At 41.1% G+C, this 13664-nt stretch overlaps 2 protein-coding genes across 3 annotated transcripts in view; one reads left to right on the top strand and one right to left on the bottom strand.

Annotated features, from left to right (window-relative positions):
• LOC138041195 (uncharacterized) overlaps positions 1-2872 on the top strand; it is a 4984-nt gene extending 2112 nt beyond the window's left edge. For both annotated transcript variants that reach the window (XM_068886968.1, XM_068886967.1), the window contains exons 3-4: positions 543-649; positions 2273-2872. In XM_068886968.1, the coding sequence (XP_068743069.1) occupies positions 543-649; positions 2273-2596 (431 nt within the window). In that variant the 3' untranslated portion in view covers positions 2597-2872. The remainder of the gene's footprint in view (positions 1-542; positions 650-2272) is intronic.
• A 2708-nt stretch (positions 2873-5580) lies between these two features.
• On the bottom strand, positions 5581-11031 carry LOC138042532 (uncharacterized). Its single transcript, XM_068888453.1, has 4 exons — positions 10870-11031; positions 8674-8752; positions 8256-8392; positions 5581-6556 (listed from the first exon to the last, which is right to left on the bottom strand). Exons 1-4 carry the CDS (start codon positions 10903-10905, stop codon positions 6293-6295), a joined length of 516 nt encoding a protein of 171 aa, XP_068744554.1. The 5' UTR covers positions 10906-11031; the 3' UTR covers positions 5581-6292.
• Between the last annotated feature and the right edge of the window lie 2633 nt (positions 11032-13664).

Genomic DNA, 13664 nt, shown 5'->3' with positions numbered 1-13664 from the left:
TGCAGATTCGGACGGTTCTCCAGAACGATTCAGTTCCTTTTTCATCAAAATGACAAAATTTTGGGCTCAGTTTCATAAAGTTACGGCTAGCCTGGGTGACTGACTGTTTTTTTAGGGCGCAGAAGTAAGTGGTGAAGATGATAAGAGAAAAAATTCGACCTCACTCTTAGAAATCTAAATCAGAGAGATTCCTTGTAATTTACGTTGAGATATTTCACCAATGCTGAAGTAGACGTCTCCATAAACTACAACAAAGTGAATCCCATCATATTTTAGTCAGTGCCATCATTTTGAAAAGTAGTGTCGAATTCAAAGGTTTCAAAGGTCTTTTAGTTGTTAATCAGTTGGGTCAATGTTTGAAAACAAACATAGGAAACAACAGAAGTATGATATACACGTATTTTTTATTGATTTTGAATGCCCGACTATACATGTTGCTCATTTGCAATTTAAGGCAATTGACCGAGACTATTTGAAAACACCATATTTTCCAGACAAAGTGCAGAGCCTCACTAACGGGTTCATTATGTCGTTTGTTGTAGAGTACCGAGCGGAATTGTACTCCCGACTGGAGAACAAAAAACAGAGGCTCCTGATAAGACAAAACAAGGAAATCCACGGAGGAATTCAAGAGGAAGCGACTTTCGAGGTACTGGGAGAGTTAATCGGTTGATAGCCCCTGGACCAAGTTGTTTGAGACAGAGCAACATGCTCGCCATGTCACAGAAATGGATTTATCCGGCAACTGGGTTGATATGGTAAATTGACCACCGTAAAGAAATTTGAAAGCTCACGTTTCGAGCGTTGGCCCTTGGTCTGGGAATCGTTCTGACGAAGGGACTGAACACTCACCAACGATCGAGCTTTCAAATTTCTTTACGGCGGTCAATTTACCATATCAACGCAGTTCAGTGAAAAAACCCATGTCTGTGTTGCGCTTCCCCACCGACTAGGCCTAGACACAAATATCAAATAAAAATTCTCTAAAAATTTATCCGGAAATTCCCAGCTTTTTCCTAAAAACCCGTTCAAATATCTCTAAATATCCCAAAAATCTTCTAAAAAATCCCTAAATATCCCAAAATTTTCTTAAAATCTCTATTAATTTCACAATTTCTTTTTCGAGACTACCTGCCTTTCGAATTCTCAAGTGACACTGGGTGCTACGTCATCAGTCTTCAATCGACTTTAAGCTTCACTTGGTGGAGTCTCCATAGAAAACTCTATAAAGTTGCATCAGGGGCACCCAACGAGAATATAGTTTAAAACCACTTAAACATAGCATTGTTAAACGTATTTTAGTATTTAAACGGTAGATATAGGCATATTTTTATTCCCTTAAAAGTTTTCATATGTTCGGATTTCCTAGCTGAAAGTCTAGTGATCCGAAAACTATAGGGATCAAAACTTACCTTTTCGAAAAATTCAGCCAGAAAAAAGGTTCCCGAAAATCGTGGGTGACCTTTGTTAGGGTAAAAATCCGTTAAAAATGGGCAATTATACCATTTTTCAGATGTTCGAAAATCCTAGGAGAGGCAGACAAGCAAGAAATTTTAAAACAAATGTTCCGAAAAGTCTAGATCTCAAATCGTGATCCGAACAGATATTTTCCGAAAATTGACGTTGGGTGCCCTTGGTTGCATGAAACGCATCGGCAAATAACTCAGAAAAGATGGACCGCACAGACCTGAGAATTGGCGAGGTGGTTAAAAGATTTGTTTCCTACAACATTCCAAGTTCTTGGCGTTTTTCATTGAAAGATTTCGAATTTATTCTTTTTGTTGCGTGACAGTGAATTGTGGATACGAGGAGCGAAATGAAAAACAGAGCAGGCTCTGATGATCATACCGCGCATCTTAATTCCTCCATTCGCGCACAACCACAATCCCTTGCGTTTCGAAGAAAACCCGATTAGAGAGCTTCCTCGTTCGTTCGCTTCAGGCTCAATGACTGTGGCAGCAACAAAAGGTATCATTTCGTCCCGAAACCAGGCACCAAGAATTTCGTACTAGCTTCAATAAACGGCTACAAAAATTTCATACCGTTCTCCTTCGTCGAATGCAATTGTTCTTAAAAGGTTCAGGAATAGGACAAGCACTGGGTCCCTTACAGACTGTTCGCCCTCGGATATTGGGAATCGTCTAGCGTGATTGTCCTGCACCTGCTAGAATTTGACCTCGCGACTTGCCCCATGTAGTTTAGTTGGTTCTACCTAATCAGGAATCATCTGGTCATATTCGCACCGTTACCTTGCTGGCTTTTTCTTCCGCAGCACCAAGCCTGGAATATGAAAGTAGAGCGCCATAAAAATCCCAACGCCGAAAAAATAAACAGAGGAAATATTGGGCAACGATCGAAAGTAGCCTTTGCGAGGTCCAACTCAAAGGTGATTGGACGACCACTGAACCATGTGCAGATCGGAAAGGGGAGGCTGGACAAGACACAAGCAAAAGTGCTACAAAGTCTGCTGAGAAGGTTTCCCAGCGCTTTGGCAGAGATAAACAAACGCCTGATGTCGCAGAATTTGTTATGGTTCACTTTAAACACCCCGTTGCGAGCTCGGCGCGAACAACTGCCGATGGTTAATCATCGGTAATGATCGGAAATAGTCGACTGATGTACTCATTGTACGTCACTTTGAAATTTCGAGAGTGGCTTTTCTAACTTCTTTCCACTGAAAGACATATTGATCGACACTTTTTATCAGTTATTAATTAATGTTCTTCAAGATTAAATAGTGTACATTTCCAAATCAAAACGCATCTTATTGTCGGTTCTTGTAATTTTTTTTTGTGGATTTAAGGAACGTTTTCGTTTCAAACAGAAGGGACCTAAAAAAGCCACTTGGCCTTTACATGGGTTATTCCTTCCGGAGAACAGACCCTGGGTAGGTCGATGAGAAACTAAACTTTGGTTTCTTTTACACAAAAATAAACTATTATGAGGAAATATCATGTTACATGTTTTTGGTTTCAGGTATCAATTTTAACCTTTACTGGCGAAGAAGACACATATATTCTTTCCTAAAAACCACCGGAAAATTATTTTACACAGAAATCAGGATAACTCCTCTTATTGACCCCCTCTGAATTCCCTGAGCCTCCGATCGCAGTTGACTCAGTAGAACATCGGGATACTGTGGGAGGTCGTGGGATTGAAGCTCGGTCGGACCAACACTCATGGTCTTAAAATAAACGAGCAGAAAGTGCTCCTTGTAATTACATCTTCATATAGTTAAGCTTTCAAGTCTTCTGTGACAAGGGTCCCGTTTCTCGAAAGTCCCAACAATTTTTGGGCCGATTCTCTCAGTAGGGGATTACGCAAGGACGTCGAAGACGGCTACGAGAACGCCACAAAACATTTGGTTTAACGGACAAAAACAATGGCTATGTGCGCCCCCCACAAGAGTTTTGCATTTTGCCGTTCGTGCTTTGATGGCCTTATGTCAAGACGCGAGCGCCTGACGGTTAAATTTAAATTCACAATGTTCCAACACACTTTCCATGCCCAACGACTTGTAGTAATCATATTTTTAGAAAACGTTCTCTAAGCCGTCGTCTTCGTACTCCCTTGGTAGGCTCCGTATAGTATCTTGAGAACGGTCATTTTATGTTGAAAACAAGCGGATAGCAAGCGCAAGCGATAACTTCATTAAAGAATTGTGATATTGGTAGAGAAAAGCCCCGGGGTTAATGACTAATTTAAATGTACGTAGGGATCATCATTCTCGTCCCCACAGCAGTGCGGCCCTCTTAGGGCCGATTTACACGGTACGATTTTGTCGCATGCGACAACGGCTTACGACAGGCCCACGACATGATTTACGATTGTTGTGTACGTCAGAAAAAATGTCGTAGCATTTTAAAACATGTTTTAAAACGCTGCAACAGTCGTAAGTCATGTCGTAGGCCTGTCGTGAGCCTGTCGCATGCGACAAAATCGTATCGTGTAAATCGGCCCTTAGCCACCACTGGCTGACCACGAGAACCAGTTGGCTCTGAAGACACGGGATATCATTGGCTACTTTTCTAACAATAAAAACATATAACGGAAGTGAAAAGACGCGGCGGGAGAACTCGCCCATCAACACTGGCGCAAAATATAAAAAAGGAAATGCGCAAATTACAATGCATTACCATGGAGGACTTCCTTGAAGATTCTCCGCGAAAGACAGTCGTAGATTTTTAAACGCCTGTAGGTGCTGTAACCAAATTGTCTTAAATAGAAACCACCCTGTCAATATTTTCGGGAACGAAAACAGCTTGGAATTGACCAGATTGCTGGAATTTTCAATGAGAAGGAAAATTTCCAGTAGATGATAGTTTCCCTTCAAAACTCTGCCGGCCGTGTTTTGATTAACGCGGTGAAATTTGATTGACCGATCAACGCATCAACGCATTCAAAGGCGATACCACTAAAACTATGGTCACTGACTTCCATCCAAAATATCAGGGAGTTTCCATAGCCAGTGGGCAAGTCAAGTAAAACACCCTTCTTTTTCTCAAAAATATTTCTCAGAGCGTCTACCTGCGGTTCGCGAAGAGAGATCGATTCTAAATTAAGGAGACGCAGAACATTAGAGAGTATGTCAGAGAACGTGTTCTCTCGTGCAGCAGCCATAATGCTTTTACGATCATAGTGGACATTTCAAGCCTTCATACAACACCAACGCTGGAAGTCCTAGAATCTAGAACTTCCGCACGGAAGTCCTAGAATCTAGGACTTCCGTCATCCTGTGTTCCCCAAGGCCAAGTGGTCATCCTCTGGTGGCCAAGAGGGCAGGGCGGCTCTGGAGGCGAAAATGAGCTATCATTAGAGCCGATTTACACGGTACGATTTTTGTTTGTCGCAACTGGTTTACGATTGTCGTGTACGTCAGAAAAAATGTCGTAGCAATTTAAAACAAGTTGCTGCGACAATCGTAAGTCATGTCGTAGGCCTGTCGTAAGCTTGTCGCATGCGACAAAAATTGTACCGCGTAAATTGGCCCTTAGAAGTTCTCCGGAAACCGGAAATGCCAGGGCGGTAGTCTCTCCCAGATTATCTAATAAACAAGTTCGCAGATAACCATTTACCAATAAAAAAAAAAAAAACAACGATAAAAAATGACTTTTCGAACGTTTTACGGTCATTTTCAAGTCCACGTTCAAGTTTATAAAAATTCCGCATATATACAAATTTGAAAAAACAAAAGGCTCTAATATGATTAAGAATTCAATAATAAGGTGCAAAAGAGCGCGAAAGGAATAAGAAAATTCTTAACACCTTTTCCTTTCGATTATTAAATTAAAATTTGAAAACACAATAAAATGACCTATAGAGTCCGAAAATAAAACAATTATGAGCTTGAACATGGATTTGAAAACGTCGAAACGTCATTTTTATCGTTTGTTTTTATTACAAGCTCACTTCAGTGACGACGGAGCGTATTTTGTACTGGGGGGGGGGGGGGGGGGGGGGGGGGCTAACAAGGAAGCGCCGGAGACGCTAACTTGTAGGGGGTTCTGGGGGAATTCTCCGCCAGAAAGTTTTGCTTCTTTCAGCATACTCGACGAGATATCAAAAAAACAAACGTGGATCAACCGTAAAATGACAGATGTTTTACTTCTTATTTGTTCTCTCGCTTGATACATATATCCCAACCTTACGTCTTAATGCTTTGCTCATTTTGTTTTGTTTTCCTTCTTTTCTGCCCCCCCCCCTCCCCGGCTCCCCTGTCCCTGAACTTCCAGGTCCCTTATGTGTGGTGATTTGAGAGGTGGTGGGGTCCCTCATATCATGACGGGAGCGGGAGTGCTGTCTTTCCCTTGCACGATGACCTACGCCCTTGACTGAAGATTTAATGATTAGGCCTCCATCTTTCTTTTATGTCTCACAAAGTCTCCTTGCAACCTTTGGTAAATGAAATAAATTGACGAACTGTTCCTTTCGCTTTTAACCTTTGGTAAAGAAGTAAATACATTAATTTCTATTGCTCAGTCAGTTTTATATTTTGACTCGAATAAATTATGACCGAGCTTTCTAGGCATAACTAGAGTAAATAAATGAAACAAATCACTGATGATGATGCTGATGATGAGACCGAACTCTCATTGCCTGCTGGCAAACGGTCTGAAACTGCAACTGTGCTGCTCAGGTCGACTTTGACAGAACTGCTGTAATCTAGACGAATGACTCAGTAACAGTTCAGAGTCCGTCATACTGAGTAAGCTGACGACACATGGACTTTGATTTCACGTGAATCGTTGTTAAGTCTCTTCAGTGCACAACGTGGCGCTCTGTGATCAATGTCTCAACTGATGAAATTTGTCCACACCAGGTTTTGTGAGAAAATCTTCTTGTTGATGCTCTCCAACGCTTTAGAGAATCTGTTTATGTCTTCAGGCGAGACGATTTTCTCAGTGTTGGATTCCTGGCACAAGTAGGTCACATGTGAGGGCCTGGGGAGCTTCTTATTCGTCGGATATAACCCTCCCATCCTGCGCCGGTACATTTTTTTCTTGGAGGTTTGTAGAGGTTTTCTATGAGGTTTGACAGCAACTTCACCTTCGTCTACCTGTTTTAAATCAAGGAAACGCCTGATCAGTTAGATAATTAGTCAGTGAGTCAATCAGCACACCAATTAAAACATTCAGTACATATTTTGCACCCCCTTTCTCAACCGGACACTCGAGCTTGATGACATCTGGGCGCGTTGGCCAGCCATGCCACCGAGCCATTTATTTAGCTTTGGAATATGTACGAAAATGTTTATACATGAACCCTATCATTCAAGGAAGGCGAATGCACCAGAGCCGGACACGAAAACTCCTAAAAACCAGCAGGTGGAAAACCGGGGAACGTCATTGTACGACAGACCAACGCAGTGGTGCGACCCTCGGCCGTTTTTGGGTCATGATTTTCAATGAAAGGCGCTACTTACAATGTAAAGGAATGCTATCGTATACAGCCTTGCGAAGGCGTCAAAGATTCTTTCAGCTCGATATAACAATAAACGAAACTTGACTTGTGCATATGGCGAAGGCTGACCGTAGATTGCTTCACTGGCTAATACAAACCGCGATCACGTGCCGGCAATATTGAAATTTATGCTAATAAGGATTATCACAAATTGCATAATACAAACCGCAGGGTTTTGGCCCAGAGGCTAAAACCCGAGAAGGCAACCTAGAAGCCCCCGCGTAAAAAAAAAAATGTAAATTGGTAGGGAAAACATGTTGTGGAGGGGAAAGCAATCTCGATTTGTACAGCCGAGCGTGCAAGGTGGTATCGGTATTGCTCACCGAATTCGCGAAGTGATCTAGGTAGCTTGAGTCAGCATGGCGGTTGTAGGTGAGTAATTTTCGAATATTTACTGCGATTCCTTTTATTTTAAAAATAAAATATTGTAGTATCTAGTAGAAAATCACATTGCCAGGGTCAGAAATCGCAAAGCATAGTCTCAGTATCAACATTTTCAAACAATCTTCTATCATATTTACAACAGTTATTTACAGATGATATTAATCAGCGATCCGAATATAATAACCGAGCTTTGTTCCTATTTTATGGTATTTCAAGGTACCGGGGAAAGAACCACGTGGATCAAAAAGATGACGACGAAATTTTGCCTGTTTGTTAATGTTCCTGTTCCTGTTTTACTATGGTATTTGCAAGGCATTTTCCATAATAATGTAAATTGTTTTTCAATTGATAGCGTATCAAATAAATGTGAGGGAAATTGAAGATAAATGGCCATTTGTTGTTGCTGCCCATCCTTTCCTTGCATCTTTCACTTTCATCTACCAAACTAATTACATGTAAAATAATACGAAGACATCACAACGTGCAGCACATATTAATTGGAAAACACCTCAACTGCCAGCCATGTTATCTTCGGCGGGGGAAGATGTAGCGAAAACTATTACCATTATTTATACATTTCATTTTATACTAAATCGGCCTTGTGTTCCCAAATAGTTCCTTTAAATCCTGTCAAAACATTAAAAAAGTTATTGAATTATGTTACAAATTGATCGATCGATTGATCGATTATCAGTCAGTGCGTCAATCAGCCTGTTGGTCGACTAAATTTAGGGGTGAGATTACAGACATTTCATTTCACTTGTAACAATATAAAACTCAATTACGACAATTACCCAAATAATACAAACGGTTAACAAAGTAGCAACATCACCACGCAAGCGACATCAAAACATACAAGCCTATCATTTGTATGTTAAGTGAACTGAAGTTAACTCATCATTGTCTGGTACCTCCTTGATCGATCGTTCGTTTTCATTCCCAACGTTGTTGTTTTGGTCAGAGGAAAGGTTGTTAAATGGCTTATTTTCCTTTGACAATGCCTTCATTCTTTTGCTTTCCAGACGCCAGTATAACTCAGCCCGATATTCTAGAAAAAGGAGTTAAATTAAAAGATAATAATTGCGGCAATACAATAGACGCCGATAAGGCGTAGATTATATTAAAATGAACGATATTTGCGGTTGACGCCGGAAAAAGGACGAGATGCTACTCGTCACAAAACCGTGAAAATGTACTATTTGCTTAATTCTCCCCTGAGAACTTGCTCAATATCTGCAGCTAAAAGACACGAAATACAAAATGAGTTGAAACCCAATAAGTTCAGTTCATTGTTTTCAGTTTGGTCAAATTTTGCTAATGAGTTCTAACCTGAAAACCGTTTTCCTGCTATTTGCTTTACATCCTCAAATACGTGACCACATTCACATGTCTTGCTTGACTTGGGAACCTAACAAGGACCAGTCAAAGAGAGTGCAATTAAGAGTCATTTACGGCCTCGTATAACGCGCACATTATCTGATCAAGGCAACTGACCTAGACGTCACCGTATTTTTCAGTGTGAACCGCTTGACTTCCTCCTTTGGTTTCCCACTCGATTTCATTACTTGGAGAGATCTTTGAGGTTATTGCGGTACGCACCGTACGTTACGGCCTTTGCCACACAAAGTAACGTGGACCGTCCACTTCTCTAGACAAACGTGGGCCGCACAAACATACAACACAGCCCTCCAGCTTAATAGTTAGTAGCAGAATTATTGGATTCCGTACACAAGTTATGCCGTTTATTTCTGGTGTATCGACAACAAGGTCCGATAGAACCTCGTTCAAAAGGCATTTCGCCACCAATTGTAGGACGGAATAGATGGCGATCTCGGCTTCGCCCGGAAAAGCTACAAAGCTGGGGAGGAACGGGGACGAAGTTGGCTTTAAAGTCGTCCGGCTCACGCTGTATTAAAGGACCCCATTATATATATGTTCAATTCTCAGCGGAACTGACAAGATAATATTCAAGTTTAATTAATGGGGTTTGATTGTAAAGCTATAATGAGTCAAGGGAAAATTTGAGGTTTTCGATCGTGAAGTAACCAAATCGGTGCCTTTGGGTGTTAGCTACAAAAGAATAGGGTGAGGTCACGCATTTGTGTTTTTCACTGAAAGAGCAGCAGGACTTTCATACGGAACTTCCACGATTCAATGTCTTGCGCTTGGTCGTACTGTGGTCGAAGAGTCAAGCGTAACCTGCGTAGCCACTAGCGCTATTTCCCCCCCCCCCCCCCACCCCCTTCCTTAACACCGCCAATGTCTTCTACTCGGGCAAGGGCTGGAGTATTTTAAGACGTTCTTTATTCTCCTGGGACGATTTAAAGTCTTTTCTGATGGTTGAAAGAGCAATTTTTTTACTACAACGCAACAAGTCTGTATTTCATGCACCTTTCCTTTGTGTGGCTCAGTTAAACCGAAATCAATTCCTAATTCGTGCAGATGTTACATCAAAATTGTACAGCATCGGCAGGCAACAAGTTGCTCAAATTGAAAAGGTATAAATTTAGCTAAAACTGCGCCAAAGTGAACAATTTGCACGGAAAGGGTCTTTTTCTGTGTATGCATGTGATATCAATCCCGAATTTAACTGAAAACTAACTGTCGTTATTTATCGTACTTGTCATGGTGCTGCGTGGTTTTCCGGTACCATTTTGCGGGACTTTTGCGAGAACATTTTGCAAGAAACGTGGAAACCTCCCTCCATCAGTTTCTGCTGTTCAGTAATCTTTGAATTGTTTTCAAGTCCCACTTAGTTCCACAACTCTCGGAGTTGCACTTCATTCTCATCATTTAGATGTACCAGAGTCTTACGACTTGCACGCGAATCATACTTTCTTTACAATACCAAAATAACTCCTTTCATTGACGAACACAGAACGACGCAGAGTGCCTGACAAATAATTAAGACACTTTACTGAGATTATTGTTTTTGTTTCCGTTAACGTTTTATCTGATGTTTCACCCGCCGTTTGCTCTTCACAGACGGACGGTAGCGTTCAGCCCCCCCAAAGGACTAAACTGAGTTATCACAAGGCAAACACAGGCAAGTGTTTGTCTTCACGATTTGATTTCATGGATTGCTAACGTGAGACAATGTACCTCAGCTAGGGAGACTTTGTGTCAAGTCATCACACGACAGCTGTTTCCGCAAGTCACTGCCCGTACAGACCACTTTTCGCCTCCTCAATTCTTTAGAATCGAAGTGTTGAGACTATTAGCAATGCTGCATAAATTACTGACTTGGCTAAATATTCATAAGTCGATCTTAATACTGGCAGACGCAATATCTTCGTAAATGGCGAAATTTTCTTGTTTTGTTAAGCGCTTTCATGTTGAACAATCTGTGTTACATTGAGAAGAGTGAAGGTTCAATTGCTGCCCAACTGGGTTTCGGGGTAAAAAACCATGCATCTTCAAGCAGTATAAATTTGGTTGTCGAACCTCATGTATTCAGAGACACACACGACAGTGAAAATGTGCAAACCCGAATAATGAACGATTAATAACGTATGGTTGACTCACCACAGCGTTACAGGCCAAACACTGTTGAAGAGACATTTCATCAAATACGTCAACGGCGTTTTCAGTCTTAGGTACGCACTGGAATCAGTGGAGAGAAGACCGTGTAGCGCTGAAGGCGCCGTCCGTGTTTTGACCCCAAACGAATGACTTTCCTTCAACTGGTTGTAACACAACTTATGACGTCACCATAACCAAAAAACAACTGACGAAACAAGGTGCGGATTTAGTAAAAAATCTATTTCATATTGAAATGCGGATGTCAATAATCTGCGAGAGAATAATAGCTGGGTGTCCTTTTGAGGCAAGTGAGAGAGATTATTTTCTCCAAAAATTCAGACAATGGCTTAACTACACGGCGGCGTAGTTTGTCGTGTTTTTCGATTTACTCATAACTTCTTCACGTACTATTATAAAATGCGACCATCTCATGAACCAAACAATAGAGGAGCCACATTGTTCATTAAATTGTCAAATGAATATTTCCACAGAGCCTTGCTCATGCAAGTCAAATATTTTAGTTCTTCCTTGCTCGCAACAACATTTTTAAAATGCATGGATTAATTTTGCCCAGGTGCTTTCGATTTTCCGGGGAGCACACCATTTCAAAACAAACTTCGCAACACAAATAAACCACTAATAGAAACAAAAATCAATAGCTCTTCTCGTTTCAAGAATGCCAAGGATGTCGTGGCATGTCCACACCTGCTCGCTTCTAAAAATGTTCATTGTTTGCATAACGAGGCTCGAGCTCTTTGAGAGCAACTGTTTTGCATAAACAAGTTATCGAAGCTTTTCTTGGTAAGAAAAGGTAAGAGAACAAGTTGACCAGTTGAACAAGAACAAGACTGAGTTTTTAAACCAACAAATAACAGCTTTTTGGTAGCGTGTTTCGGGAGTTCAATCCGATCGAACTTACGAAATCGTTTGGCTGGTTAATTTTTTTTGGCCCGATAAGGTCCGCTAAACCTTATCGGGCCCAAAAAGAATTAACCAGTCAACGATCTGTTTACTCCGAGTTTAATCTCTGGTATTTTAACATGTCTTCAAGCATAGAAAAAGGGAAACATAATAATTACAAAGTTTAATTAATGCTTTAAAACGTATTCGCTTTCAAGATGTCCACGACGTGACTCTGGTTTCGAAATCAGACTATATTGACAAATGCACTTCAGTTCCTATAAGTATGAGGCTTGTTTCTCGAAACGCCCGATAAGCTTTGGAGCCAGACAAGCGAAGCGAAACACTTCTCTCTAGTTTCTCTGAAACGGCTCTTTTCAACACTCCTCACGGTTCCAGAGAGAGCAAACTGAATAAAAGCAACGTATCGTTCTCATTGCTTTTTAGTAAATGTCGATAAAGGCACTGTTACCCTCTCACATTACGGGACAGTTTTCTCAACGGCTGTTTCACTGGACAACGTTTCTTCCAACTTGTCTCAATCTCGATGCCTTCACAACGGTCACCGTCTTGATCACAGAAACATTTTCATTGGCTGATAACAAATCGTTGCTACACAAGTTGGCGCATAGATGTTAAACCCCGCAAACTGGTTAAAAAAAATTATTGCAACGTTGCAAGATACTTTGGAAAAAGGAGAACTCGCTTCTACTTTCTGCGATGGTTTTTTGAACTTGTCTCGTGACCTTTTTGCCCGTTGGGAGGTACGCTACAACACGGGACAATATTTTGTGCAACTTGCCTCGCAATAGCTTTGCGAGACACTTTGGACGAGAAATGGCAGGTTGTAACAGTTTCTTAAGTTAAACCCAGTGAATGCGTCATCATCCGCCACGGGTTAAGAAAAAAGCCTCCAGGTTTAACAGTTTTCGATGGTGTGTGCGGGTATCCACGGCTATTTGTGATATGAACACGGAAACTGCTAATGAAGGGTGACGTGTCTATCATGTATTCCTTTTCCGGACGGTCAATCGAACGCGCCCTTAATAACTGGTCTAACAAGCGTGCATGTTTTGACTTTAAATGTGAACTGAAAGCCCTTATGGGTGACGACATAACTGAGAACTCATACAACCTAAAATCCGATACAACAAGTATTTACCCAAGAAGGTTATTACTCGATTAAACTCTCACACATCAATGAATGGTGCAACTTTACAGCAGCGCCATAACTTATCCGCAAACCCAAAATCTCGAGCGAGCCACACCGACAACAATCGCGCCACACAGTATTCACAGTTCAAATAATACTTTCCTTTGGAGAGGGAACCAAGGAGTATGCAAGGAGCTTAAGGCTCATGTCGGCAGATTAGTGCTGCCTAAATTTTATCAAAATAAACCTTGAACCACCGACATAAGCAAAACTACGAGAAAGAGACAGTGAACCATGAAAATTGGTCAAATTTAAAATTTATTTAATTTTCCTAGATTTTAAAATTTGCTTTAACTCCGCTAAAACCCGTTTTTAGCCAAGAAACCCGTTTTCACCGGCCTTGCCCAGTGAAAAAACAAAACAAAACAAAACAAAAACAGGCATAACTTTATCTTTGACAAGCAGTGCTGGCATGCAATACATCATTTAAGGTGAGGTCAAGGTTGCTGGGAAAGGAATTCTTCTGCCTTGTAACGTGGCCAAACTTTTCAAGTGTCTTCTTTCCTTTAATTTTTTTCAGTAAATTAAAGTTACCTGTGAAGCAAAAGCGACACAAAATCACTAACACCAGTGAATACTGATTGACACAGCTGTTTGATTTCTCAGTTTTTAGTATTTTAGTACTTCCAGTTGCGGACTTTTCCCGCAAACTTAGTACTTTACAAGAATAGTAACACCAAGGCTG

This window comes from Montipora capricornis, chromosome 3, assembly GCF_036669925.1.
Source record: "Montipora capricornis isolate CH-2021 chromosome 3, ASM3666992v2, whole genome shotgun sequence".
In the NCBI taxonomy this organism is placed as follows: domain Eukaryota; kingdom Metazoa; phylum Cnidaria; class Anthozoa; order Scleractinia; family Acroporidae; genus Montipora; species Montipora capricornis.
This window is presented reverse-complemented; position numbering and strand designations above follow the sequence as displayed.